The sequence below is a fragment of the Littorina saxatilis genome, linkage group LG14, assembly GCF_037325665.1.
Source record: "Littorina saxatilis isolate snail1 linkage group LG14, US_GU_Lsax_2.0, whole genome shotgun sequence".
Lineage (NCBI taxonomy): Eukaryota > Metazoa > Mollusca > Gastropoda > Littorinimorpha > Littorinidae > Littorina > Littorina saxatilis.
The window spans coordinates 44,039,488-44,066,219 of record NC_090258.1 but is presented as its reverse complement, the minus strand read 5'-3'; the positions used below and the strand labels follow the sequence as shown (position 1 = coordinate 44,066,219).

The window sequence follows — 26,732 nt, the reverse complement described above, 5'->3', positions numbered from 1 at the left end:
AGAGAATGGTTCGCATCATATATAGAGAATGGTTCGCATCATATATAGAGAATGGTTCGCATCATATATAGAGAATGGTTCGCATCATATATAGAGAATGGTTCGCATCATATATAGAGAATGGTTCGCATCATATATAGAGAATGGTTCGCATCATATATAGAGAATGGTTCGCATCATATATAGAGAATGGTTCGCATCATTAATAGAGAATGGTTCGCATCATATATAGAGAATGGTTCGCATCATATATAGAGAATGGTTCGCATCATATATAGAGAATGGTTCGCATCATATATAGAGAATGGTTCGCATCATATATAGAGAATGGTTCGCATCATATATAGAGAATGGTTCGCATCATATATAGAGAATGGTTCGCATCATATATAGAGAATGGTTCGCATCATATATAGAGAATGGTTCGCATCATATATAGAGAATGGTTTGCATCATATATAGAGAATGGTTCGCATCATATATAGAGAATGGTTCGCATCATATATAGAGAATGGTTCGCATCATATATAGAGAATGGTTTGCATCATATATAGAGAATGGTTCGCATCATATATAGAGAATGGTTCGCATCATATATAGAGAATGCATTCTTAAGTGAAAAAAACCCACTCTTGTTGCAAAGTGCGCGCCTTTCGATTACTGTATTTATCCACATGAGTTTGCAATACAATACAATACAATACAATACAATAACTTTATTAATCTCTAAAAGAGAAATTGCATTGCTGAGCGTTTGTGTCCGTAATAATAACATACATAAAACATTCAAAATAAACATTTGTTCTTTGTCCTGAGAAAATATAGCACATTGGTTATCACATAAGAAAGTATATTAAAAAAAAATTAACATGCATTCACCATCAACAATGCACAAACGAAAGTCAGCACCTCTTTTAGAGATTAATAAAGTTATTGTATTGTATTGTATTGTTGTATTGTATTGTATTGTATTTCATGGCTCAGCTCAAAAGTTGGGACTGGTAGACGCACCTGGTCAGCATTTATCTGAGGCTGAGTGGACCAATGCCAAGGCCAAATCCAATGCCCGGGACGACTCCAAGGAGCCATGCGTCATCTGTAAAGAGGACTTTGGACTGCAGCAGCAGGTGTGTGTGTGTGAGTGTGTGTGTGGAGTGTGTGTATGTGTGTGTGTGTGTGTGTGTGTGTGTGTGTGTGTGTGTGTGTGAGAGAGAGATAGAGAGAGAGCAAGAGAGAGAAAAAGAAGACACAGACAGACAGACAGACTGACAGGCAGAAAGACAAACAAGGACACAAACAGACTGACAGGCAGACAGACAAACAAGGAGACAAACAGACTGACAGGCAGAAAGACAAACAAGGAGACAGACAGACTGACAGGCAGACAGACAAACAAGGACACAGACAGACTGACAGGCAGAAAGACAAACAATGAGACAAACAGACTGACAGGCAGACAGACAAACAAGGACACAAACAGACTGACAGGCAGAAAGACAAACAAGGAGACAGACAGACTGACAGGCAGAAAGACAAACAAGGAGACAAACAGACTGACAGGCAGACAGACAAACAAGGACACAAACAGACTGACAGGCAGACAGACAAACAAGGAGACAGACAGACTGACAGGCAGACAGACAAACAAGGAGACAGACAGACTGACAGGCAGACAGACAAACAAGGAGACAAACAGACTGACAGGCAGACAGACAAACAAGGACACAAACAGACTGACAGGCAGACAGACAAACAAGGAGACAGACAGACTGACAGGCAGACAGACAAACAAAGACACAAACAGACTGACAGGCAGACAGACAAACAAGGAGACAGACAGACTGACAGGCAGACAGACAAACAAGGAGACAGACAGACTGACAGGCAGACAGACAAACAAGGACACAAACAGACTGACAGGCAGAAAGACAAACAAGGAGACAGACAGACTGACAGGCAGACAGACAAACAAGGACACAAACAGACTGACAGGCAGACAGACAAACAAGGAGACAGACAGACTGACAGGCAGACAGACAAACAAGGAGACAGACAGACTGACAGGCAGACAGACAAACAAGGACACAAACAGACTGACAGGCAGAAAGACAAACAAGGAGACAGACAGACTGACAGGCAGACAGACAAACAAGGACACAAACAGACTGACAGGCAGACAGACAAACAAGGACACAGACAGACTGACAGGCAGAAAGACAAACAAGGAGACAGACAGACTGACAGGCAGAAAGACAAACAAGGAGACAGACAGACTGACAGGCAGACAGACAAACAAGGAGACAAACAGACTGACAGGCAGACAGACAAACAAGGACACAAACAGACTGACAGGCAGACAGACAAACAAGGAGACAGACAGACTGACAGGCAGACAGACAAACAAGGAGACAGACAGACTGACAGGCAGACAGACAAACAAGGAGACAAACAGACTGACAGGCAGACAGACAAACAAGGACACAAACAGACTGACAGGCAGACAGACAAACAAGGAGACAGACAGACTGACAGGCAGACAGACAAACAAGGAGACAAACAGACTGACAGGCAGACAGACAAACAAGGACACAAACAGACTGACAGGCAGACAGACAAACAAGGAGACAGACAGACTGACAGGCAGACAGACAAACAAGGAGACAGACAGACTGACAGGCAGACAGACAAACAAGGACACAAACAGACTGACAGGCAGACAGACAAACAAGGAGACAGACAGACTGACAGGCAGACAGACAAACAAGGAGACAGACAGACTGACAGGCAGACAGACAAACAAGGAGACAAACAGACTGACAGGCAGACAGACAAACAAGGACACAAACAGACTGACAGGCAGACAGACAAACAAGGAGACAGACAGACTGACAGGCAGACAGACAAACAAGGAGACAGACAGACTGACAGGCAGACAGACAAACAAGGACACAAACAGACTGACAGGCAGACAGACAAACAAGGAGACAAACAGACTGACAGGCAGACAGACAAACAAGGAGACAGACAGACTGACAGGCAGACAGACAAACAAGGAGACAGACAGACTGACAGGCAGAAAGACAAACAAGGAGACAGACAGACTGACAGGCAGACAGACAAACAAGGAGACAAACAGACTGACAGGCAGACAGACAAACAAGGAGACAGACAGACTGACAGGCAGACAGACAAACAAGGACACAAACAGACTGACAGGCAGAAAGACAAACAAGGAGACAGACAGACTGACAGGCAGACAGACAAACAAGGACACAAACAGACTGACAGGCAGACAGACAAACAAGGACACAGACAGACTGACAGGCAGAAAGACAAACAAGGAGACAGACAGACTGACAGGCAGACAGACAAACAAGGAGACAAACAGACTGACAGGCAGACAGACAAACAAGGAGACAGACAGACTGACAGGCAGACAGACAAACAAGGAGACAAACAGACTGACAGGCAGACAGACAAACAAGGAGACAGACAGACTGACAGGCAGACAGACAAACAAGGAGACAAACAGACTGACAGGCAGACAGACAAACAAGGACACAAACAGACTGACAGGCAGACAGACAAACAAGGAGACAAACAGACTGACAGGCAGAAAGACAGAGAGTCTTGCAAATGAAAGATGTGAAAGAAATATTGTATTTTGATTTTGTCATTGATCATCATAGGATATGTTTGTCCATTCTGATTTCATGGAAATGTGGTTGAACTTTGATTTTTCTACTTGCAGGTCTTGCTATCATGCAGCCATGTTTTTTATAGAGCAAGTCAACTTTTTTTTCTGCCCTCCATGTATCGTGATGTTTCTGCCCTCCATGTATCGTGATGTTTCTGCCCTCCATGTATCGTGATGTTTCTGCCCTCCATGTATCGTGATGTTTCTGCTCTCCATGTATCGTGATGTTTCTGCCCTCCATGTATCGTGATGTTTCTGCTCTCCATGTATCGTGATGTTTCTGCCCTCCATGTATCGTGATGTTTCTGCCCTCCATGTATCGTGATGTTTCTGCCCTCCATGTATCGTGATGTTTCTGCCCTCCATGTATCGTGATGTTTCTGCCCTCCATGTATCGTGATGTTTCTGCCCTCCATGTATCGTGATGTTTCTGCCCTCCATGTATCGTGATGTTTCTGCCCTCCATGTATCGTGATGTTTCTGCCCTCCATGTATCGTGATGTTTCCATTGTTAATTTCCTTCACATTAATTGAGAGTCTGAAACAGCTGACAAGAGCACACTCAATGATACAGAAACCTTTTCCTGTGTGAAACTGTCATTTGAAACTGTCATTTGAAACTGTCATTTGAAACTGTCATTTCAAAGTGTCATTTCAAACTGTCATTTCAAAGTGTCATTTAAAACTGTCATTTAAAACTGTCATTTGAAACTGTCATTTCAAACTGTCATTTCAAACTGTCATTTAACACTGTCATTTAAAACTGTCATTTAACACTGTCATTTAAAACTGTTGTAGCGGGAGAGCCCTACTAGCTCAGAGTTGCAGGTACTCAGTGACCCCACCTTCCTTCTAGTCACCCCCACCTTTCCTGTAGATACCCCCATCCCCTCCCTTACAGCCAGCCCACAGCGATCACAGAAGAGCAGTACCGAGTCTTTGAGAGACTATAAAAGAGGCCGGCTCTGCGAGTCTCGTGAGTCAGCGCTGAATAAGTGCTTGCTCTCTTTCCCTCGTCTTTTTATCTCTTTCTTACACGCTGCACAAGTGTGTACTCTGTCTCTGTTTCGTAGTTCGTTTTGTTTCTCAGCGTTGAATAAATGCTGTGTGTTTTGCAAATGCTGTGTGTTTTGCTTGATCGTTGTCTCTCAGCGTTGAACAAATGCTGTGTGTTTTGCTTGTTTGTTGTCTCTCAGCGTTGAACAAATGCTGTGTGTCTTGCTTGTTTGTTGTCTCTCAGCGTTGAACAAATGCTGTGTGTTTTGCTTGTTTGTTGTCTCTCAGCGTTGAACAAATGCTGTGTGTCTTGCTTGTTTGTTGTCTCTCAGCGTTGAACAAATGCTGTGTGTGTTGCTTGTTTGTTGTCTCTCAGCGTTGAACAAATGCTGTGTGTGTTGCTTGTTTGTTGTCTCTCAGCGTTGAACAAATGCTGTGTGTGTTGCTTGATCGTTGTCTCTCAGCGTTGAACAAATGCTGTGTGTCTTGCTTGTTTGTTGTCTCTCAGCGTTGAACAAATGCTGTGTGTCTTGCTTGTTTGTTGTCTCTCAGCGTTGAACAAATGCTGTGTGTGTTGCTTGATCGTTGTCTCTCAGCGTTGAACAAATGCTGTGTGTTTTGCTTGTTTGTTGTCTCTCAGCGTTGAACAAATGCTGTGTGTCTTGCTTGTTTGTTGTCTCTCAGCGTTGAACAAATGCTGTGTGTTTTGCTTGTTTGTTGTCTCTCAGCGTTGAACAAATGCTGTGTGTCTTGCTTGTTTGTTGTCTCTCAGCGTTGAACAAATGCTGTGTGTCTTGCTTGTTTGTTGTCTCTCAGCGTTGAACAAATGCTGTGTGTCTTGCTTGTTTGTTGTCTCTCAGCGTTGAACAAATGCTGTGTGTGTTGCTTGTTTGTTGTCTCTCAGCGTTGAACAAATGCTGTGTGTGTTGCTTGTTAGTTGTCTCTCAGCGTTGAACAAATGCTGTGTGTCTTGCTTGTTTGTTGTCTCTCAGCGTTGAACAAATGCTGTGTGTTTTGCTTGATCGTTGTCTCTCAGCGTTGAACAAATGCTGTGTGTCTTGCTTGTTTGTTGTCTCTCAGCGTTGAACAAATGCTGTGTGTCTTGCTTGTTTGTTGTCTCTCAGCGTTGAACAAATGCTGTGTGTGTTGCTTGATCGTTGTCTCTCAGCGTTGAACAAATGCTGTGTGTCTTGCTTGATCGTTGTCTCTCAGCGTTGAAGAAATGCTGTGTGTCTTGCTTGATCGTTGTTTCTCAGCGTTGAACAAATGCTGTGTGTTTTGCTTGATCGTTGTCTCAGCGTTGAACAAATGCTGTGTGTTTTGCTTGATCGTTGTCTCTCAGCGTTGAACAAATGCTGTGTGTTTTGCTTGTTTGTTGTCTCTCAGCGTTGAACAAATGCTGTGTGTCTTGCTTCAGTGATCGTTGTCTTTCAGCGTTGCATTTAAATGCTGAACGTTTGCATGTTCGTTCTGTCTTTCAGTGTTGAGTCTACGTGTTGTTGCCGTGTCTGTCTTGTGTGTGAAACAGAGCAGGAATGAGATAAGCATACGTAAGAAAGGAGCCGTAGGTGCTAGTTACTACTGAATCGGAGTTGGGGGTAAACGCTAGGTAAGACTGATTGAAGGATTGTTTGGTGCTTTGTTTGATGGGTTTGTTACTTGCTTTTCATGTAATATAGTGTAAAATAAAACCTTGTAACTGTTTCCTATGAGTTATGGTGAACATCACTGTACGTACGAGAGGTGAGCGTGAACATGCGCGTGTCGGTGAACGAACGTAAGTGTGTGAGCTTGCTTTCGTGTCATGTATTGTAACTTCTGCCTCTCCTTGACTGTTGTGCTGTAAACATGTGTTGTTAAAACTGTACTGTACGTGGCAAACTCTAACATCCAAAACACACATCACAATATTTATGTAACGCACAGTCTAGATCACTAAGAAACACACAGGGTTTCCTCTGAATACCGAGGTCGGCTAGTATTGTAGGCACATGTATTGAACACAACGCGAGGCATAGACTAGACTGATTGTGCAGCTACATTACATAGGGCCAGAGGTAAAGGTAAGATAACCATAGTTGCTCTCCTCGGCAATCTTCAGCCTCCCCCTGAGAACAATTAATGAGGATACGGACCCTCTCTAGGGCTCCGGTTACAAATTGTTGCCGTGAACCAGGATTTTTTGTGTTTCTGTTTCAAAATCATCCCGTGACAGTAGGATTTTGTTAGTGTCTAGGTTACAAAAGAGGTGTTTGGCGATTGTTAGAGTTTTGCAGAAGCGTTTTCATCACGTACAGTCGTGTTTTGTGTGTTCTTGTGACTTGGCAAGATGGGTGCTGTTTTAGGCTTTCTTCGGCTTTTGGTGCCAAGTTGGTTGACGCAGAACAGTAGAGTTCCAAAACGGGTGAAAAGAAGTTCGAAACGTAGGAGCAATGTTTCTTACTCTTCCAGCAGTAGTGATGAAAAAAGCTCGTCCAGCAGCTGCAATAGTCGCTGTTCGCGAAAAAGGTCAAATGTGAGTCAGAGGGCAAATAACAGGTCTTTTAACAACACATTTCTGAACAACAGTTCGTTTCGCAGCCGGAAAGAAAGGTTCCCAGAAGTGTTCGCAGGCACAAAAATTGACTTGAAAGATTGGCTCTGCCACTTTGAAACTTGCTCTAGATGGAACGGCTGGGACTACACCGAGAAGGGGGTGAACCTTGCTATGTCGCTCAGGGGAAACGCACAGCAGGTGTTGCAAGAACTTGGCTTTGATGAGTTGGAGGACTATGACGCAATAAAAACAGCCCTGGGGCGAAGATTTGATCCCGCCGAGAAGGAAAACCTCCGGCGTGTAGAATTCAGGTCTAGATTCAAAAAGAAAGAGGAGAGTGTGACTGAGTATGGGTTCGCTCTAAATCGAATTGCGTCCAGTGCATACCCGAGAATGCCCCATGAGGCAAGGGAAACAATTGTAATTGACCAATTTGTCGGCGGTCTCCCTTCAAAAGACCTGAGAAGGCACGTACAATTTAACCACCCCTCCTCGATACATGAAGCTATTGCATTGGCCAGCGAGTTTGAGTCCTTCGATAACAGGTTTGATGGGAGAAAACCAGAAAACCAAGAAAACGTTCCTGTCAGAAGCATCGCTGAACAAAGTACGGAGAATAGTAGTGAGCCGCTCGCTATTGTCTTGAAAGCTTTCACAGCCATGAGCGAACAGGTAGCTGCGACCCTGGAAAAATTTGCAAAATCTGGGAAAGAGGGACACAGAGCTAGAAACATGGATTCAGTTACTTGTTACAGGTGTGGTTTCAGGGGCCATTACTCTAGAGACTGTCCGAAACAGGGACCCAGAGACAATGGGCAAGGCACTAACGTAGACAGGTCAGGGGGTCAGGGAAACTAGCCGGGGCTGGGTCTACGGCATCGCTTCCAGACTCAGCCCGAGCACAAACACAGGGAGATGAAGGACCGATTAGGGGTATTGTCCGAGCAACAGGTGTCGAATCATTTATTCCTACAAGGGAGGGAGGACCGCGTTTGTGTGTTCTGTCAAAGACCGGATGTTTATTGGTACCGGTTAGATTAGAGAGAGAGAGTTCGGCAATTGACTTCTTGGTAGATAGTGGTTCTGCTGCCACCGTCATTAGCACTTCAGTCTTTGAGAGAGCAGGAAGAGGGACGCAGTCTACGCTGAAAACAAGTAAGTTTAATCTTTGTACTGCTAGTGGTCAGAGTTTGAACATTTTGGGTGAAGTTACGCTATCTTTGGGGATAGGTGATGCGATTTTTTCGCACAATGTCGTTGTTGGGGACATCGGGAATTGTGAAGGCATTCTAGGGACAGATTTCATGCAGAAACATTCGTGTTTGTTGGATTTGGCACAGGGCTCCTTGAAGATAGGAGACCAGACGGTTTTGTTGAAAAGAGAAGTGACCGACACGTGTGCGAGGGTGCAGGTGTGTGACACAGTCATTGTGCCACCTAGGTCTGAGGCGTTTGTTAGAGGTTTCCTTGTTCGGTCCAGGTTTAAAGATAAAGCTGATGGATTAGTTGAAGGCCTAGACAGTTTCAAGGAAGAGACAAATCTCGAAGTTCCCAGGTGCTTAGTACGAGTATGTAAGGATGAGATTTTTGTTCCTGTCACCAACCTCTCAAACAAGGAAATAACAGTTAAAGCAAATGCTGTCATTGCCACAGTAGAAACTGCCGTCTCTTTGAATTCATTGTCGAAAGATGGTGAAGTAAAAGAAAAGAACGTTTCTGACAGGTTACCCGGTCACCTTGAAAGTTTGCTTACTAATGTCTCTTCAGAAGTCAGCGAGGGCATGAGGACGTAACTGAGAGATACTTTGATTGAGTTTCAAGATGTTTTCATGAGTCCAGATGGTCAGCTGGGTAGAACTACAAAAGTGCGTCATACGATTGATACTGGAGAAAATAGGCCTGTGAAGTTGCCCCCTAGACGTCTGCCTATAGCACAGAAAGAGATGGTTGACAGAGAGTTAGAGAAGATGTTGAAAGAAGATGTCATAGAGCCTAGTGACAGTCCGTGGGCAGCCAATGTTGTTTTGGCTAGAAAGAAAGATGGGTCTGTCAGGTTCTGTGTCGATTACAGGAAACTGAATGAACTAACAAGGAAAGACGCTTATCCGCTACCGCACATCGGAGATTCGCTCGACGCTTTGTCTGGGTCGCGTTGGTTTTCAACTTTAGACTTAGCCCAAGGTTTCTTCCAGGTAGAGATGGATGCAAGAGATAAACAAAAGACTGCGTTTGCAACGCACAAGGGCCTCTATCAGTTCAAGGTTATGCCGTTCGGGCTCTGCAATAGTCCTGCGACATTTGAAAGGCTAATGGAGTTAGTTCTTAGTGGTATTCTGTTTGAAAGGTGTCTAGTCTACATTGATGACGTCATTTGTCTAGGAAAGACAGACGACGGGGCACTAGAAAATCTCAGAATGGTACTGCGGAAATTCAGAGATGCAAATCTCAAGCTGAAACCCTCAAAATGTTCGTTGTTCCAAGATGAATGTACCTTTTTGGGACATACTGTGAAACGTGACGGGACGACTTGCGAGAAATCAAAAGTTGAGGCAGTAGCGAGTTGGCCTGTGCCAACTTGTGTGACAGAAGTTCGTTCGTTCTTAGGAACTACGTCGTACTACAGAAAGTACATTTCTGGCTTTGCTGAAATAGCAAGCCCGTTGACAAATTTGACAAAGAAGAATCAGAAGTTCGTGTGGTGTGAGAAGTGTCAGAAAGCTTTTGAAAGATTGAAGCAAGCATTAGTTTCTGCCCCCGTGTTGGCGTACCCAACAAGGGAAGGCAAATTTGTGCTCGACACTGATGCTAGTGCAACCGCGATCGGCGCGGTTCTGTCACAGATTCAAGATGGGGAAGAGAAAGTCATTGCTTACGCAAGTTCTGCTTTGAGCAAAACTAGACAAAACTACTGTACAACATACAGAGAACTGTTAGCTGTGGTGATATTCGTGAAACATTTTTCTCACTATCTTTGGGGAAGGCCGTTTTTGGTTCGCACAGACCATAGTTCACTGAAGTGGTTAAAGAACTTTAAACAGCCCGAGGGGATTGTGGCTAGGTGGATAGCTTCGCTGGACACCTATGATTTCCAGATAGAGCACAGGAAAGGTGTTGCGCATGGGAATGCTGACGGATTGTCGAGAATTCCGCGGAAGCGTTGTCAGAGAGAAGAGTGCAGTCAGTGTAATCAGAAACCAGTGAGGGTAGTAACTCGTAGTGATGCGAGGGACCGGAACTTAGCTGACAGGGGTTTAGCCGGCGTTACGCAAAGAAACTTTGGCTCGCCGCAAGGCGAGAAAGTTCCGTTGGTTGACCCTGAGGTCGTAAGTGAAGACGAAACTACTCAGTGGGGGAGGGATGTACTGGTCAGGGCAGATAAGGCGGAAGAGGAAACCCCGAAGTCTGTTCAGTCTTCTACATTTTGTCCTGGTGGGCAGGGAGACGGATGTGGTAGATCTCTAGTGATAGGGAAGGAACGAGTTGGCATTCAGACAGGTATTGACCCCGAGAGGTCGGGCAGTGACTCTGATAGTGTTCCTCGGTTACCAAGGTCTTGGCCCTGTAGGAGTAATTGGTTTTCTGTATGGTCTCATGAGGAGATGGTTATGCTCCAACAGGGGGATCAAGTGACAAGCATTCTGTTAACTCTGAAGAAGAGAGAAGACAAGCCTCCAAAGAACGAAGTTTCACAATACAGCTCGGCTATCAGAACGCTCATAGCTCAGTGGGAAAACCTGAGGGTAGTGGATGGGTTGTTGTACGTTGTGTCAGAGGATAAACTTACAAAGCAAGAGACATTTCTGTTGGTTGCTCCAGCTGGAGTTAGACAGAAAGTGTTGACGATGTCGCATGACGATAGGACCGCTGGTCACCTTGGTCGTGACAGAACACTAGCAAGCGTGAAGCGTCACGTGTACTGGCCAGGTATGGCAGAGGATGTTGCTAGGTGGTGTAGACAATGTGACATGTGTGCACGAAGAAAACCAGGTCCAGGTAGAGCCAAGCTTCCTATGCGACATGTGAACGTGGGGATGCCTTTAGAAAGGATAGCTATTGACATTATGGGTCCCTTACCTATGTCTCATGATGGGTACGAGTACATTATGGTGGTAGAAGATTACTACACCAAGTACGCAGAAGCATACTGTTTGGTCGATCACACCGCCCGGTCCGTAGGAGACAAACTTCTCACAGAGTTCATCTGCAGATTTGGGGTACCTTTGACAATCCATACGGATCAAGGGAGGGAGTTTGAGTCTCATTTGTTCCAGCACTTGTGCACAGCGCTAGGGGCAGATAAAACTCGAACCACTCCTTATCATCCACAAAGCGATGGGATGGTCGAAAGACAAAACCGTACTATACAGCAGATGCTGTCAGCTTACGTAAATGAGCAGAGGGACGACTGGAGCGACCACTTGGATTTGATTATGCTAGCATACAGGGCGACTGTTCATCAGTCAACACAGTGTACACCAAATCTGGTTATGTTCGGTAGAGAAATCAATCTCCCCTTAACTGTAGAGCTGGGTACGTTCCCTGTGAGTGACGCGCCTCTGTGTCCAGTCGAGTATGTGGAGTGGGTAAAGAACACCTTAGAAAAGGTATTCTGTTTTGTACGGGAACAGTCAGAAGTTAGCGTACAGAAACAGAAACACTATCATGACCAGAACTGTAAACTCAGGGAGGTAGAACCAGGAGATTGGGTCTGGAGATGGTACCCGCCAAAAGCTAAACAAAAACTTGGTCTGGGGTGGACGGGGCCCTACAAAGTTGTGAAAAGGGTTGGTGAAAGTGCTGTTAAAATTGAGGGACTTGGGAAGACGCTAGTAATTCATATTAACGACACTAAACCTTATGAAGGGAGGAATTTGCCAGAGAGTGGGAGTGACGAGCCAGAAAGCAGTGAAGACGAGAGTGAGGATGAGAGTGAATGGAGTGGGGAGAGTGACGGGGAACGGCCTATCATCAACACTAGGGCGGGAAGGACAGTCAGACCCCCTAACCGGTATTCACCCTCATAACCACCTTCGTGATCATTGTCATCATCACCATCCTCATACATTTTTGCAGTGGCAGAACTCGTAATTGCGGAAGCCGAGCTGGACTGCAGTAACCTCCGCAAAAAAGTTTCAGTGCGGCGAGTGCGAGATATGGCTGACCACTGGGTGTCGACTGCGGCGGCACCAGAGGCGACATCACCAGGGTGGCACCAGGCCGAAAGGTGTGGTCGCTACCCTGCCAGCGGCTCAACCCGGAGAGAAGGACGAGGCCCCAACCACACCCCAAGAGGAAAGCCCACCTGTGTCCCGGACCCCAAGCCCCGATGTCAGCCTACCCACTTCCCCGTGCGTGGTTGAAGACGACGTCCTGACCTGCGCCGACTTTTCGCTGGAGGAACTCCTCGACGAGTTCGATGTGTCACCACCAGAGCCGTCTCCAGCGAAGGGAAGCCAGGAATTGTATGGTAAATTTAATTATACACGTTAGAAGGGTGCAGTCGAAGGCTCTTTTGACGGCCCTACCTCTTCGCGTTACAACTACGGTAAACGCGTAGTTCAAGTTTCGGTTGTGAGTCATGATGTTCAGGAATAATTATATGGTATACGCAATGAGATTTTGTACATTTTTTCAATTGTGTCACGTTCTGGAGACACTTATGCCATTAAAACCTAAGCGGGGTTTGTCATGAACTGCTGATGTTTTAAAGGGCAGCTTTCAGTATGTGAGTTTGATATAGACAAATGGGATTACTCAATATTGAGAAACATTTTGAGGAGACAGTACTATATCAAGTTGGATGTGCTTGACGATATCACGGGCGTGTGTCTGTTTTTGTATTTGTGTGAAATTAACATGATTTTATTTTTTGAATGATCATTTACTCGGTAGGCTGAATTTGAGTGATTCAGCTAATGAACAATGCTACTAGTACTAGCCTTCAACTGGGCTAAATAATGTCTTGCACATAAAACTCGCGAGTGTATCGTAACCCATGTGTATTGTTGCGATTTTTCCCCATTTTCATCACATATTATTTCTGGAGATCAGTAAAGTCTGAGTAGTAGTCGGTTAAAAGTCCAAAGTTAAGCCCTCAGTGCCATTGGCCCGTAAAGCTACCTATTTACGATTTAGGCGCAGAAACCCCTACAATTGATGAACGGGAATTATAGTTGACACATATATTTTGGGTAATGAACTCGTATCCAACTCATGACGTGGTGATATAGTAAGAGGCCTTTACTGTAAAGCCGTGAGCGAGAGTTTCTTTGTGAGTATTAAGCTTGTGCATACAAGAGCGCACATTGACTTGAAAGAGAAATCCTATATTATCAACTAAACGGGTTGATGGGGATAAAGGTTGCATTTTGTATGGTAGTGTTGACATTGTGTTACTTTTTCTCTGTGGAGAAAATTGACTGATCAAGATTGGATTTTTGCTGTAGTTGTGTTTGGGTTGTTTTCCCATGGATATGCAGCATTGTCTGATTGTCAAAATATTGTCTAATAAAAACGGGTTCGATTGTTGATGATGTTGCTGTGTTTAAACATGTATTATTTTGATTTTGTGGATGCATTTACTGATGTCTAGTCATTTGTTTTGACTAATGTGAGGGCACATTAGGTCTAAGGAGGGGGGAGTGTAGCGGGAGAGCCCTACTAGCTCAGAGTTGCAGGTACTCAGTGACCCCACCTTCCTTCTAGTCACCCCCACCTTTCCTGTAGATACCCCCATCCCCTCCCTTACAGCCAGCCCACAGCGATCACAGAAGATCAGTACCGAGTCTTTGAGAGACTATAAAAGAGGCCGGCTCTGCGAGTTTGTTGTCTCTCAGCGTTGAACAAATGCTGTGTGTTTTGCTTGTTTGTCAAGTTGTCTCTCAGCGTTGAACAAATGCTGTGTGTCTTGCTTGTTTGTTGTCTCTCAGCGTTGAACAAATGCTGTGTGTCTTGCTTGTTTGTTGTCTCTCAGCGTTGAACAAATGCTGTGTGTCTTGCTTGTTTGTTGTCTCTCAGCGTTGAACAAATGCTGTGTGTTTTGCTTGTTTGTTGTCTCTCAGCGTTGAACAAATGCTGTGTGTCTTGCTTGTTTGTTGTCTCTCAGCGTTGAACAAATGCTGTGTGTCTTGCTTGATCGTTGTCTCTCAGCGTTGAACAAATGCTGTGTGTTTTGCTTGTTTGTTGTCTCTCAGCGTTGAACAAATGCTGTGTGTCTTGCTTGATCGTTGTCTTTCAGCGTTGCATTTAAATGCTGAACGTTTGCATGTTCGTTCTGTCTTTCAGTGTTGAGTCTACGTGTTGTTGCCGTGTCTGTCTTGTGTGTGAAACAGAGCAGGAATGAGATAAGCATACGTAAGAAAGGAGCCGTAGGTGCTAGTTACTACTGAATCGGAGTTGGGGGTAAACGCTAGGTAAGATTGATTGAAGGATTGTTTGGTGCTTTGTTTGATGGGTTTGTTTACTTGCTTTTCATGTAATATAGTGTAAAATAAAACCTTGTAACTGTTTCCTATGAGTTATGGTGAACATCACTGTACGTACGAGAGGTGAGCGTGAACATGCGCGTGTCGGTGAACGAACGTAAGTGTGTGAGCTTGCTTTCGTGTCATGTATTGTAACTTCTGCCTCTCCTTGACTGTTGTGCTGTAAACATGTGTTGTTAAAACTGTACTGTACGTGGCAAACTCTAACATCCAAAACACACATCACAATATTTATGTAACGCACAGTCTAGATCACTAAGAAACACACAGGGTTTCCTCTGAATACCGAGGTCGGCTAGTATTGTAGGCACATGTATTGAACACAACGCGAGGCATAGACTAGACTGATTGTGCAGCTACATTACATAGGGCCAGAGTAAAGGTAAGATAACCATAGTTGCTCTCCTCGGCAATCTTCAGCCTCCCCCTGAGAACAAATAATGAGGATACGGACCCTCTCTAGGGCTCCGGTTACACTGTCATTTAAAACTGTCATTTAAAACTGTCATTTGAAACTGTCATTTAAAACTGTCATTTCAAACTGTCATTTCAAACTGCCATTTTAAACTGTCATTTCAAACTGTCATTTCAAACTGTCATTTAAAACTGTCATTTAAAACTGTCATTTAACTCTGTCATTTCAAACTGTCATTTCAAACTGTCATTTAAAACTGTCATTTAAAACTGTCATTTCAAACTGTCATTTAAAACTGTCATTTAACACTGTCATTTAAAACTGTCATTTAACTCTGTCATTTAACACTGTCATTTAAAACTGTCATTTCAAACTGTCATTTCAAACTGTCATTTCAAACTGTCATTTCAAACTGTCATTTAACACTGTCATTTAAAACTGTCATTTAAAACTGTCATTTAAAACTGTCATTTAACACTGTCATTTAAAACTGTCATTTCAAACTGTCATTTAAAACTGTCATTTAACACTGTCATTTCAAACTGTCATTTCAAACTGTCATTTCAAACTGTCATTTAAAACTGTCATTTAACACTGTCATTTAAAACTGTCATTTCAAACTGTCATTTCAAACTGTCATTTCAAACTGTCATTTCAAACTGTCATTTCAAACTGTCATTTCAAACTGTCATTTCAAACTGTCATTTCAAACTGTCATTTAAGTGCAGTGGCTTCAAACAGGATTTACACAAAGAAATATGAGGGCCCCAAAGGGGGGGTATCATCACGATCACGGGAAGGGAAATTTTAGCTTTCACGATCACAGTTACCTTGATTTTTGTTTTCACGATCACGAACACCAGTGGCAAATCACGGTCACGGTAAAAGTTGCATGTACAGATAGCACGTGTCAAAGTAAACACAACCACACAGTAATTCGCTCCTCTGGATCTATTGTTTATTCAACACAAAGTGAGAACTGTTGCATTTTTTATTATTATTTTTTTAATTCTCTTTCATACACACATAGAAATACATATCATGATTTGTAATCAGTAACAAGAATGTTGTTTTCATTGTTCTCTCTCTCTCTCTCTCTCTCTCTCTCTCTCTCTCTCTCTCTCTCTCTCTCTCTCTCTCTCTCTCTCTCTCTCTCTCTCTCTCTCTCTCTCTCTCTCTCTCTCTCTCTCTCTCTTTCAATCTCTTTCAAAATCATCCCTCCTATACCTCGCATAGACCTCTACAAATCGAGTTTAGCCTTCTCGGGAGCGTTTCTCTGGAACTCCTTACCCCAACAGATAAGAAATGCAACTTCAGTGAAAATGTTTAAGAGACAGTCACGTTCACACATCATTCGTGAATGAAATGTCTTGTTCGATTGTTATTTTGTTAAACATTTTGTACTAATGTTAACGGATGTGTAGCTGATCGGAGCAACTTATTCCCAAATGAAAGGTATAACTATGTCAATGTAATTTTGTAATTTTTTGAGTTCTCCTTATGTAATTCCTTAAATGCACATTGTGTTGCATTCTGTACAATGTATTTCTGTATTTTATATGATTGAATTTATATTTGTAATGTGCGTCTGTCTTTATGTGTTGTATAAAGGACAGGTTGGAAGAATAGGCTTTGCCTAAAACCTTTATCCTTTTGTAATAAAGTTCTGAGTCTGAGTCTGAGTCTGAGTCTCTCTCTCTCTCTCTCTCTCTCTCTCTCTCTCTCTCTCTCTCTCTCTCTCTATCCACCTCTCTCTCTCTCTCTCTCTCTCTCTCTCTCTCTCTCTCTCTCTCTCTCTCTCTCTACACTCATAAACATTCAACTCCCACACCCTCACTCACACACATGAATATATACTTGCACAATTTCACATTTCCAGAGCTAAATCTTGTAAGTCCCATTTTCTCAAAAACTATTGGGTGGATTGAAATTAAAGTACATGTATGTGTGATGGGTTCTTTATTTTCAACTTTGCCATACAATTTGAGGTACACCATCGCCTGGTTTCATGGCCTTGAAAAACAAACAGGAATGCTACAGGCCAAAAATGGTTTTACCTGAAAGAAGCGCGCAGTGACAGTGGTGAAGCCACAAGCCTGAGCCTGCGAAGCAGGCGAGCCAACTAGGGGGGTCCGGGGGCATGTCCCCCCGGATTTTTTTTTCAAAAAACGGTTAAAATCTGTGCAATCTGGTGCATTCTGGGCATCATTTTCAGGGCTGTAATAGTGTTGTGATCTTGTTAAAAATCCCATTTTAGCCTCCCCCCACCACCATTCAACACACCTCCAAACTGGTGAAAACAACAGAACTATGCGCTGGCTTCATTGAGACCGGCGCCCGGTCGCGTTGCGCGATATTCACACGGATCGTTTTTGCGGAAATTTTTCAACTTCACCGGAATAAATTTGACATTACCGGATTTTGAAAACGGCTTTATCGGATTTCCGGCAATTACCGGAAAAGTAGCATGCCTGACAAAATCCCCAACGAACATGACTTTGATCGTCTTTGACATGAGGATCAAGTGACCCAAACTGGCACGTCTCCCCGCCATTGTTTCTGAATTTAACCCATTGTTGATATTAAAGTTTACAGGCGCTAAAATAAATCCAAGCTCAATGCAAAGAAGCGACAATTAGAATCTATGCCAAGCGTGTCCACGTTGCTGGGATGAAAAAGACATTTCTAGTTTCGGTTTTGGCTACACGCAGACTCGATCTCGAGCCAGTCGAGGTCACACTGAGCGAATGACAGCCGGACGTGGCAATGTCGACAATGTCAATGATCTCACTCAAACTCAAAGATCTTGAACAAATTTCAAGATCTTTGCCTACATTCAGAACAGTCATAGAGCAACATAGATCAACATACCTTGATATTTCGTCTTCGGAAAGACCGACCCGTAGCCTGACCTTTCCACCAAGGAAGGCATTCTCGCCGCCTTCTTTGGTCTGGCTTGAATCCACAAAATATAACAGAAGTTCGATGACAGTACCGCTGCACGCCATTTTTGATCTTCGAATTCGAATTTGACTGAATGCACTCAAAACTTTTGCACGAAGCCCTTCCATTGGATGAAGTTTGGCATGCAGACTTTTGCAATTTGCCTTCTGATTTGATCTCTCTTTGTGTGTGATTGGTTCTCTTAAAGGGAAGCAATCGCTGTCAAAATCATATTTCTGAATGTGTTGTTGCTTCCCTTCAATCGGGATTGGCTCTTTGACGAATAGAGGATCATAGAGTGATACAGCTGTGAAAAATGTACGTTGAAAATAAAATGCTTTGCAATAATGCCCATCACGATCACGAAAACAAATGACGATCACGATCACGAGACTTGATTTTTTTGTCATCACGGATCACGGGCAAAGTCCCATCACGATCACAGAAATGGAAATTTCGGCAATCACGGTCACAGAAAGGTCAAAAAACGCCAATCACGATCACGATTTTAAACCCTTTGGGGCCCTCAAATATAGAAGTACAAAATGTGTGGGTGGAGTAACAGACTGACTTTTTTACATGGTGTGGACAGCTTTAGTAGAGGAATCAGATGCATTTTCTTGTTTTGTTTTGTTTCCTCCCTGCCTTTTCTGCCTGCCCTGTTTTATGTGTATTTCCCAGGAGCATGTCTGACATAACTGTGTTCGTGTTTTCACAGGCGTGTCTTCAAGCCTTCGAGCGCTACACAGGCAAAAAGACGTGCCCTATGTGTCGACGCGAGCAGTACCAAACACGCGTCATTCATGAAGGCGCCAAAGAGTTCAAACTCAAGAGCGTCATAAGGTTGGTTGTACGACAAGAGTTTTAAGTTTATAAATACTGAGCGACAGACACAATACCTACTAGTCAGACATAAAAAAATAACTCATAAAATTCCTGAGAATATGAAGACACTAATTCCAGTATTTTTCTGCTATCAAGATTTGTCAGTCATTCAAAACCTCAATTAAAAGTTTTGCCACATTTCAAAGAGAAGTGAACATCACTGTATTAGCTGTCAGAAAAACGAACAGAAAAATGGCTATTTGCTAAAATTCCAGACTTGTGCTGGACTGATTCAAGGGAAGTAATAATGACATTACTTTTGTAGAAAACAAGCATGGTTGCTTCCCTTACACTATCTGAATTTAAAAAAAACTAAGTTACAAAGTAAAAATCTGTAACTAAATGAGTTATTTGTAAACAATTGCAAAAGAATGGATTAATTTCACAGGTTTAGGTTTTCATGTGTGTGTATTAGAGACAGAGAATGTATGTATGCTCTTGACACTGAAGGTTGCTATAAAGTGAAAAAAAACATGCATGTTATGAATGTGTTTGTCCTGTCTCACAACATTGTGTATTTATTTGTGTGGACCAGGATCCAGGCGGCGTGGAGGGGTTATGTTGTGCGGTCGTGGTACAAAAAGCTGAGACAGGCTGTGCCACCCAAAGACCCAAAACTGCGCAAAAAGTTCTTCATTGACAAGGTAGATACATTCCCACTACACAGAGAGAACAAACATTGACAAGGTATAGATACATTCCCACTACACAGAGAGAACAAACATTGACAAGGTATAGATACATTCCCACTACACAGAGAGAACAAACATTGACAAGGTATAGATACATTCCCACTACACAGAGAGAACAAACATTGACAAGGTATAGATACATTCCCACTACACAGAGAGAACAAACATTGACAAGGTATAGATACATTCCCACTACACAGAGAGAACAAACATTGACAAGGTATAGATACATTCCCACTACACAGAGAGAACAAACATTGACAAGGTATAGATACATTCCCACTACACAGAGAGAACAAACATTGACAAGGTATAGATACATTCCCACTACACAGAGAGAACAAACATTGACAAGGTATAGATACATTCCCACTAAACAGAGAGAACAAACATTGACAAGGTATGCATTCCCACTACACAGAGAGAACAAACATTGACAAGGTATAGATACATTCCCACTACACAGAGAGAACAAACATTGACAAGGTATGCATTCCCACTAAACAGAGAGAACAAACATTGACAAGGTATAGATACATTCTGTCACGATTAGGTGACAGGGATCAGGAAAAGGTCACTCGGTGGGGTGCCCTCTCTTGATCCAGTGCGACAGGAAAGCGTCTGTTTTCCAGTCACCGGATGTGGTTTTTGCTGACAGCGCAAGACGACCACGGATGTTTCGTGTTGCACGCATTTCACGGGGGTAATTTTGCTTGGCGAGGCAGAATTGTCGATAGCTGAACCTTTTATGTGACAAGGTCAGTCACGTGTTATTCTCAAGGTTGTCTGTCTGAGACACAAGGACGGGGCACTTGACACCCAGCGGCCGTAGAAGAAGGATCGATACAGGGGTCTATAGAGTATGATGGTTTTCACCGAATAGAGTATTCGGCACTCTAGAGGATCTTCGTAGAGGTTACATGCCGAGTCTCAGTGATTATCAAAAATAATGGTCGAAGTTAGCGGATCATGAAAAATGCGAGCTTTAGCGAGCTTTTTCATGACCGCGAACTGAGACCATTATTTTTGATAATCACTGAGACGAGGTGTGTAACCTCTTTATTCCTCCTTTCTTCAGTTATTCAAAGAAAAGAGGAGGTTTTTTGCGAAAGTTTGATCGAATCCTATTCACTCAACCAGTCAACCTGCGCAGGCGATCAATTAATGCGCGGTTGTATAGTTCCGTGCAAATCATTCCATTCTGTTAACACTTCTTGTCAGTTTTCCTATTTTGGACTAAAATCAAGTACACAGATATGTTGTTATTCTGCTGTGGCGGCAAAGGCAGATATTGTGTGTTCTGTATGTTTTTGTATCGGTTAGGATAATGTTCTTTCGTCAAATGGGACTAGCAGACGAACTTTTGCACCCGTGTTCCAACGTTAAAAACTGTATGAAGTTAAGTTTTCTGGGGAAAATAGTGTATGAAACCGCTTTATGTTGTTTAAATTGATGAGATGTGTGCATTTGGTTGCGTGTGATCTGTTTATTAAATGAAATATTGTTGAAAACTGACCGTCGGATTGCAGTCTGTTGTCGAAGAAACTGAGTGAAAAGAAGGGGAACTACTCTTGTCGCTAGACAAAGTATGAGTTACTTGCCTTGGGAAATTGCTTGTGATGAACGTCTGATCTAGATTCAGAAAACAACCGAACTCATGGATTTTATTTGGAGATTCATGTGTTCAGGCCTGTAGTTGTTAATTTAAATGCGGTATGTTTGTATTGTTTGCTCCAGAGATGTATACTTCGTACATTAGAGCGTTCGGAACTTTTCAGTCGCAAAAAGTAGTACCGAAACAGAACAGCTTCTCAACCCATTGCACTATCGAGGATTCAGGCTGTTGCTGGGTCGTTATTTGTTTGGTTGCTGGGTCATTATCGAAAAATAACTACCCCTACAAGTTTACAGAGGTAAAGAAGCAGAGGGGGGAATAAAACTAGTTATCACCTTCTTACTGGCACATGTTTTGCTGAGGACGAGTCGTCAAATCTTTCCTTCGTCGTGCGATGGTTCTTCGCATAAGTATTCGACAAGGGGTTTCTGGATGTTGTTGTCACTGTTGACGAACAGAGGCCATTCCAGGGAGGAAGCGGGTTTTGCTTCCATGAGAGTGCTACATTCATAGGCTGTTTGAGGTAATAAATCATTATTTAATGCTGTTGACGAGTCTGTGTTTGTGGAATGAAATACTCTGTTGTTCTCTCCAGGTTAGCGCATAATTTGCTCTCTGTGACGCTAAAATACTAATCTGTATATGGTTTTTGCAGATAGGGAGAGAAAGACGAAAAGACGGCTGTTTTGTTGTTGTGAAAAGTCCATTGATTTTGTGCAGGCCCACGTGCTCGATGAGATATGTAAAGATGACATGTTTAAAGGTGGAGGGTGAGGGGTAGCTGACATGTTTAGTGCACCGATGCTTTCTGTTTGCAGCCTTCGTTTTCCTAACTTCCGTTCGGGCTGCCTTCTGCGGGGACACGCTAACCAGCACACCGGCTAACCAGCGAACCGGCTAACCAGCTAACCAGCGAACCGGCTAACCCGTTAACCAGCGACTGGGTGCGGCGCCTGATGCCTCCACTGTTCCCTGTTTCGTCACTACGCTAAACCAGCACTTCATTCGACGGAGCACTTGTGGAGGCTAAAAGACTAATTACAGGACGTCCACCCAGTGGCGAAAGAAAGCTAAGTGCACCATGTCTTACGCACCCCGTTGACCACCGTTGTCTTTATGTTATCTGTGATTATACTCGAGTAGGGACGACGTGGGGTGTGTGACACCTGCATGAACTTGAACTTTTAGAAGCAAAACAGTCATATTTTCTTATCTTTACACGGGATCAGCGTGTTACTATAATTTTCTATTCTAACTGGCATTTTGTCAGTGACCATTAGTTTTTTACGTCTTGTGAACGTAAAAAGAACATATTTTGAGTGAAGTCTCGAGGGAGGTGGCGAGTTTTTACATAAACAGGCGTCTGAAACTTATACTTTTGTTGTCTCTATTTAATTGTATGACTGCGAGAGTGGATCGTGGTGTGGTTAGTTAGTTAGAAGTAACTAACCGTTTCATAATCGCCTATGTGATATATTGAAGCGTGACACATTCCCACTACACAGAGAGAACAAACATTGACAAGGTATGCATTCCCACTAAACAGAGAGAACAAACATTGACAAGGTATAGATATACATTCCCACTACACAGAGAGAACAAACATTGACAAGGTATAGATACATTCCCACTACACAGAGAGAACAAACATTAACAAGGTATAGATACATTCCCACTACACAGAGAGAACAAACATTGACAAGGTATAGATACATTCCCACTACACAGAGAGAACAAACATTGACAAGGTATGCATTCCCACTACACAGAGAGAACAAACATTGACAAGGTATAGATACATTCCCACTACACAGAGAGAACAAACATTGACAAGGTATAGATACATTCCCACTACACAGAGAGAACAAACATTGACAAGGTATAGATACATTCCCACTACACAGAGAGAACAAACATTGACAAGGTATAGATACATTCCCACTACACAGAGAGAACAAACATTGACAAGGTATGCATTCCCACTACACAGAGAGAACAAACATTGACAAGGTATAGATACATTCCCACTACACAGAGAGAACAAACATTGACAAGGTATGCATTCCCACTAAACAGAGAGAACAAACATTGACAAGGTATGCATACATTCCCACTACACAGAGAGAACAAACATTGACAAGGTATGCATTCCCACTAAACAGAGAGAACAAACATTGACAAGGTATAGATACATTCCCACTACACAGAGAGAACAAACATTGACAAGGTATGCATTCCCACTACACAGAGAGAACAAACATTGACAAGGTATAGATACATTCCCACTACACAGAGAGAACAAACATTGACAAGGTATGCATTCCCACTAAACAGAGAGAACAAACATTGACAAGGTATGCATACATTCCCACTACACAGAGAGAACAAACATTGACAAGGTATGCATACATTCCCACTACACAGAGAGAACAAACATTGACAAGGTATGCATTCCCACTAAACAGAGAGAACAAACATTGACAAGGTATAGATACATTCCCACTACACAGAGAGAACAAACATTGACAAGGTATGCATTCCCACTAAACAGAGAGAACAAACATTGACAAGGTATGCATTCCCACTAAACAGAGAGAACAAACAAAACAAACAAAGTAAACTAGCCAGACCAGTATCATGTGCTGGGGAACAAACAGAAAGTAAAATAGCCAGACCAGTATCATGTGCTGGGGAACAAACAGAAAGTAAACTAGCCAGACCAGTATCATGTGCTGGGGAACAAACAAGGATACAGACATACCAAAAGATGGCAAACAAAACAACACTTGTTCAAATTTATCATTCACTCTGAACGATTTTTTCTTTTGTGTTTTTGTTTTGTTTTTTTATCAACATGTTTTTTCATAATCAGCCTGTTGTGGTGACCATCTAGTAATTTCCTGACTCAGCCCAGGGTAAGATTTGTCACACTGAAGGAATGACAAAATAGATCCCTGCGCCATGAGTCCGAGTCTGGAGATACGCGCGCGATATAAGACTTCATAAAACATAACAAAATGTCCACTGTTCTGCTAAGCATTGATGTGATGTCCACAGGGCTAGTTCAAGAGATGGCCGACCATTCACCATCTTCTGTGTTATTTCTGTCCTCAGCTGGAGGGTATCACAGACCACAGGGCTAGTTCAAGAGATGGCCGACCATTCACCATCTTCAGTGTTATTTCTGTCCTCAGCTGGAGGGTCTCACAGACCACAGGGCTAGTTCAAGAGATGGCCGACCATTCACCATCTTCTGTGTTATTTCTGTCCTCAGCTGGAGGGTATCACAGACCACAGGGCTAGTTCAAGAGATGGCCGACCATTCACCATCTTCAGTGTTATTTCTGTCCTCAGCTGGAGGGTCTCACAGACCACAGGGCTAGTTCAAGAGATGGCCGACCATTCACCATCTTCAGTGTTATTTCTGTCCTCAGCTGGAGGGTCTCACAGACCACAGGGCTAGTTCAAGAGATGGCCGACCATTCACCATCTTCAGTGTTATTTCTGTCCTCAGCTGGAGGGTATCACAGACCGCATGATCAAATCATGTGACTTTGACGTCAACAGTTTCCTGCATGAGATTGACAACAGCCTGGAGAGGAGTCGTGACATCTTCCGCCATTTTGACGCCATACATCGCGTCATCACCGAAGACGACTGGGACGTGATTCAACTCAAGGAAACGAGACAATTAAAGTGACTGTAAGGTAAGGGAAGAGACAATTAAAGTGACTGTAAGGTAACGAGACAATTGAAGTGACTGTAAGGTAAAGAGACAATTAAAGTGACTGTAAGGTAACGAGACAATTGAAGTGACTGTAAGGTAACGAGACAATTGAAGTGACTGTAAGGTAACGAGACAATTAAAGTGACTGTAAGGTAAGGGAAGAGACAATTGAAGTGACTGTAAGGTAAGGGAAGAGACAATTAAAGTGACTGTAAGGTAAAGAGACATAAAGTGACTGTAAGGTAACGAGACAATTGAAGTGACTGTAAGGTAACGAGACAATTAAAGTGACTGTAAGGTAAAGAGACAATTGAAGTGACTGTAAGGTAAAGAGACAATTAAAGTGACTGTAAGGTAACGAGACAATTGAAGTGACTGTAAGGTAACGAGACAATTGAAGTGACTGTAAGGTAACGAGACAATTAAAGTGACTGTAAGGTAAGGGAAGAGACAATTGAAGTGACTGTAAGGTAAGGGAAGAGACAATTAAAGTGACTGTAAGGTAAAGAGACAATTAAAGTGACTGTAAGGTAACGAGACAATTGAAGTGACTGTAAGGTAACGAGACAATTGAAGTGACTGTAAGGTAACGAGACAATTAAAGTGACTGTAAGGTAAGGGAAGAGACAATTGAAGTGACTGTAAGGTAAGGGAAGAGACAATTAAAGTGACTGTAAGGTAAAGAGACAATTAAAGTGACTGTAAGGTAACGAGACAATTAAAGTGACTGTAAGGTAACGAGACAATTAAAGTGACTGTAAGGTAAAGAGACAATTAAAGTGACTGTAAGGTAATAAGACAATTGAAGTGACTGTAAGGTAACGAGACAATTAAAGTGACTGTAAGGTAACGAGACAATTAAAGTGACTGTAAGGTAACGAGACAATTAAAGTGACTGTAAGGTAAAGAGACAATTAAAGTGACTGTAAGGTAATAAGACAATTGAAGTGACTGTAAGGTAAAGAGACAATTAAAGTGACTGTAAGGTAACGAGACAATTAAAGTGACTGTAAGGTAACGAGACAATTAAAGTGACTGTAAGGTAAAGAGACAATTAAAGTGACTGTAAGGTAACGAGACAATTAAAGTGACTGTAAGGTAACGAGACAATTAAAGTGACTGTAAGGTAACGAGACAATTAAAGTGACTGTAAGGTAACGAGACAATTAAAGTGACTGTAAGGTAACGAGACAATTAAAGTGACTGTAAGGTAACAACAACAGGCACTAGCTGTTATCTAGCTGTTAGTTCAGTTATTGCAGGAATAGATCTGGTTGAAAACTGACTGTGGTTTGAGAGAAAGTAACTACTGCTTCAGAGAAAGTGACAGTTTTATTTAGTTTCAATTTCATTTGCTGTACCTCTAGATAAAACCACAGTAAATAAAAATATGTGACATTCTCTTTAATATTTGTTCTTACTTGCAGGCGGTGGAGCGGGCAAACCAGGAGTGCCCGATCTGCCACACCGGTCTCTGCTCCGAGGTCGACAAATCACCGCCCACATCCAGCCGCGACAGAGGTGCTGGTGAAAGCAAGGGGAAGCCACTCTCAAGTCCCACCACAGCAGTCGCCTCCCTTAACCTCACCAAATCTCAGGCAGCGAGACAGAAAGCGGGGCTAGGGAAAGGCAACAAAGCGAACTCAAAGGAAGAAGGGGAAAAAAGAGATGAAGAAGTTGCCAAAGAAAGCGGCAAACCCCAGAAAAACGGTGCTGCTCTCGTGCACACATGTTTTTCATGA

At 42.9% G+C, this 26,732-nt stretch overlaps 1 protein-coding gene across 1 annotated transcript; it reads left to right on the top strand.

Annotated features, from left to right (window-relative positions):
- The first annotated feature begins 687 nt into the window (after positions 1-687).
- Positions 688-26,732, top strand: LOC138946615 (RING finger protein 32-like). Its single transcript, XM_070318060.1, has 6 exons — positions 688-1,127; positions 3,752-3,784; positions 18,790-18,914; positions 19,492-19,600; positions 24,778-24,940; positions 26,416-26,732. Exons 1-6 carry the CDS (start codon positions 870-872, stop codon positions 26,730-26,732), a joined length of 1,005 nt encoding a protein of 334 aa, XP_070174161.1. The 5' UTR covers positions 688-869.

What these genes read in the sequence shown, in the direction of transcription:
- LOC138946615 (XM_070318060.1), top strand. Translation starts at nt 870, where the DNA reads ATGCATTCACCATCAACAATGCACAAACGAAAGTCAGCACCTCTTTTA. An exon ending in ACTTTGGACTGCAGCAGCAG is followed by an intron (nt 1,128 to 3,751) that starts GTGTGTGTGTGT and finishes TTCTACTTGCAG; the next exon opens with GTCTTGCTATCATGCAGCCA. An exon ending in AAACTCAAGAGCGTCATAAG is followed by an intron (nt 18,915 to 19,491) that starts GTTGGTTGTACG and finishes TGTGTGGACCAG; the next exon opens with GATCCAGGCGGCGTGGAGGG.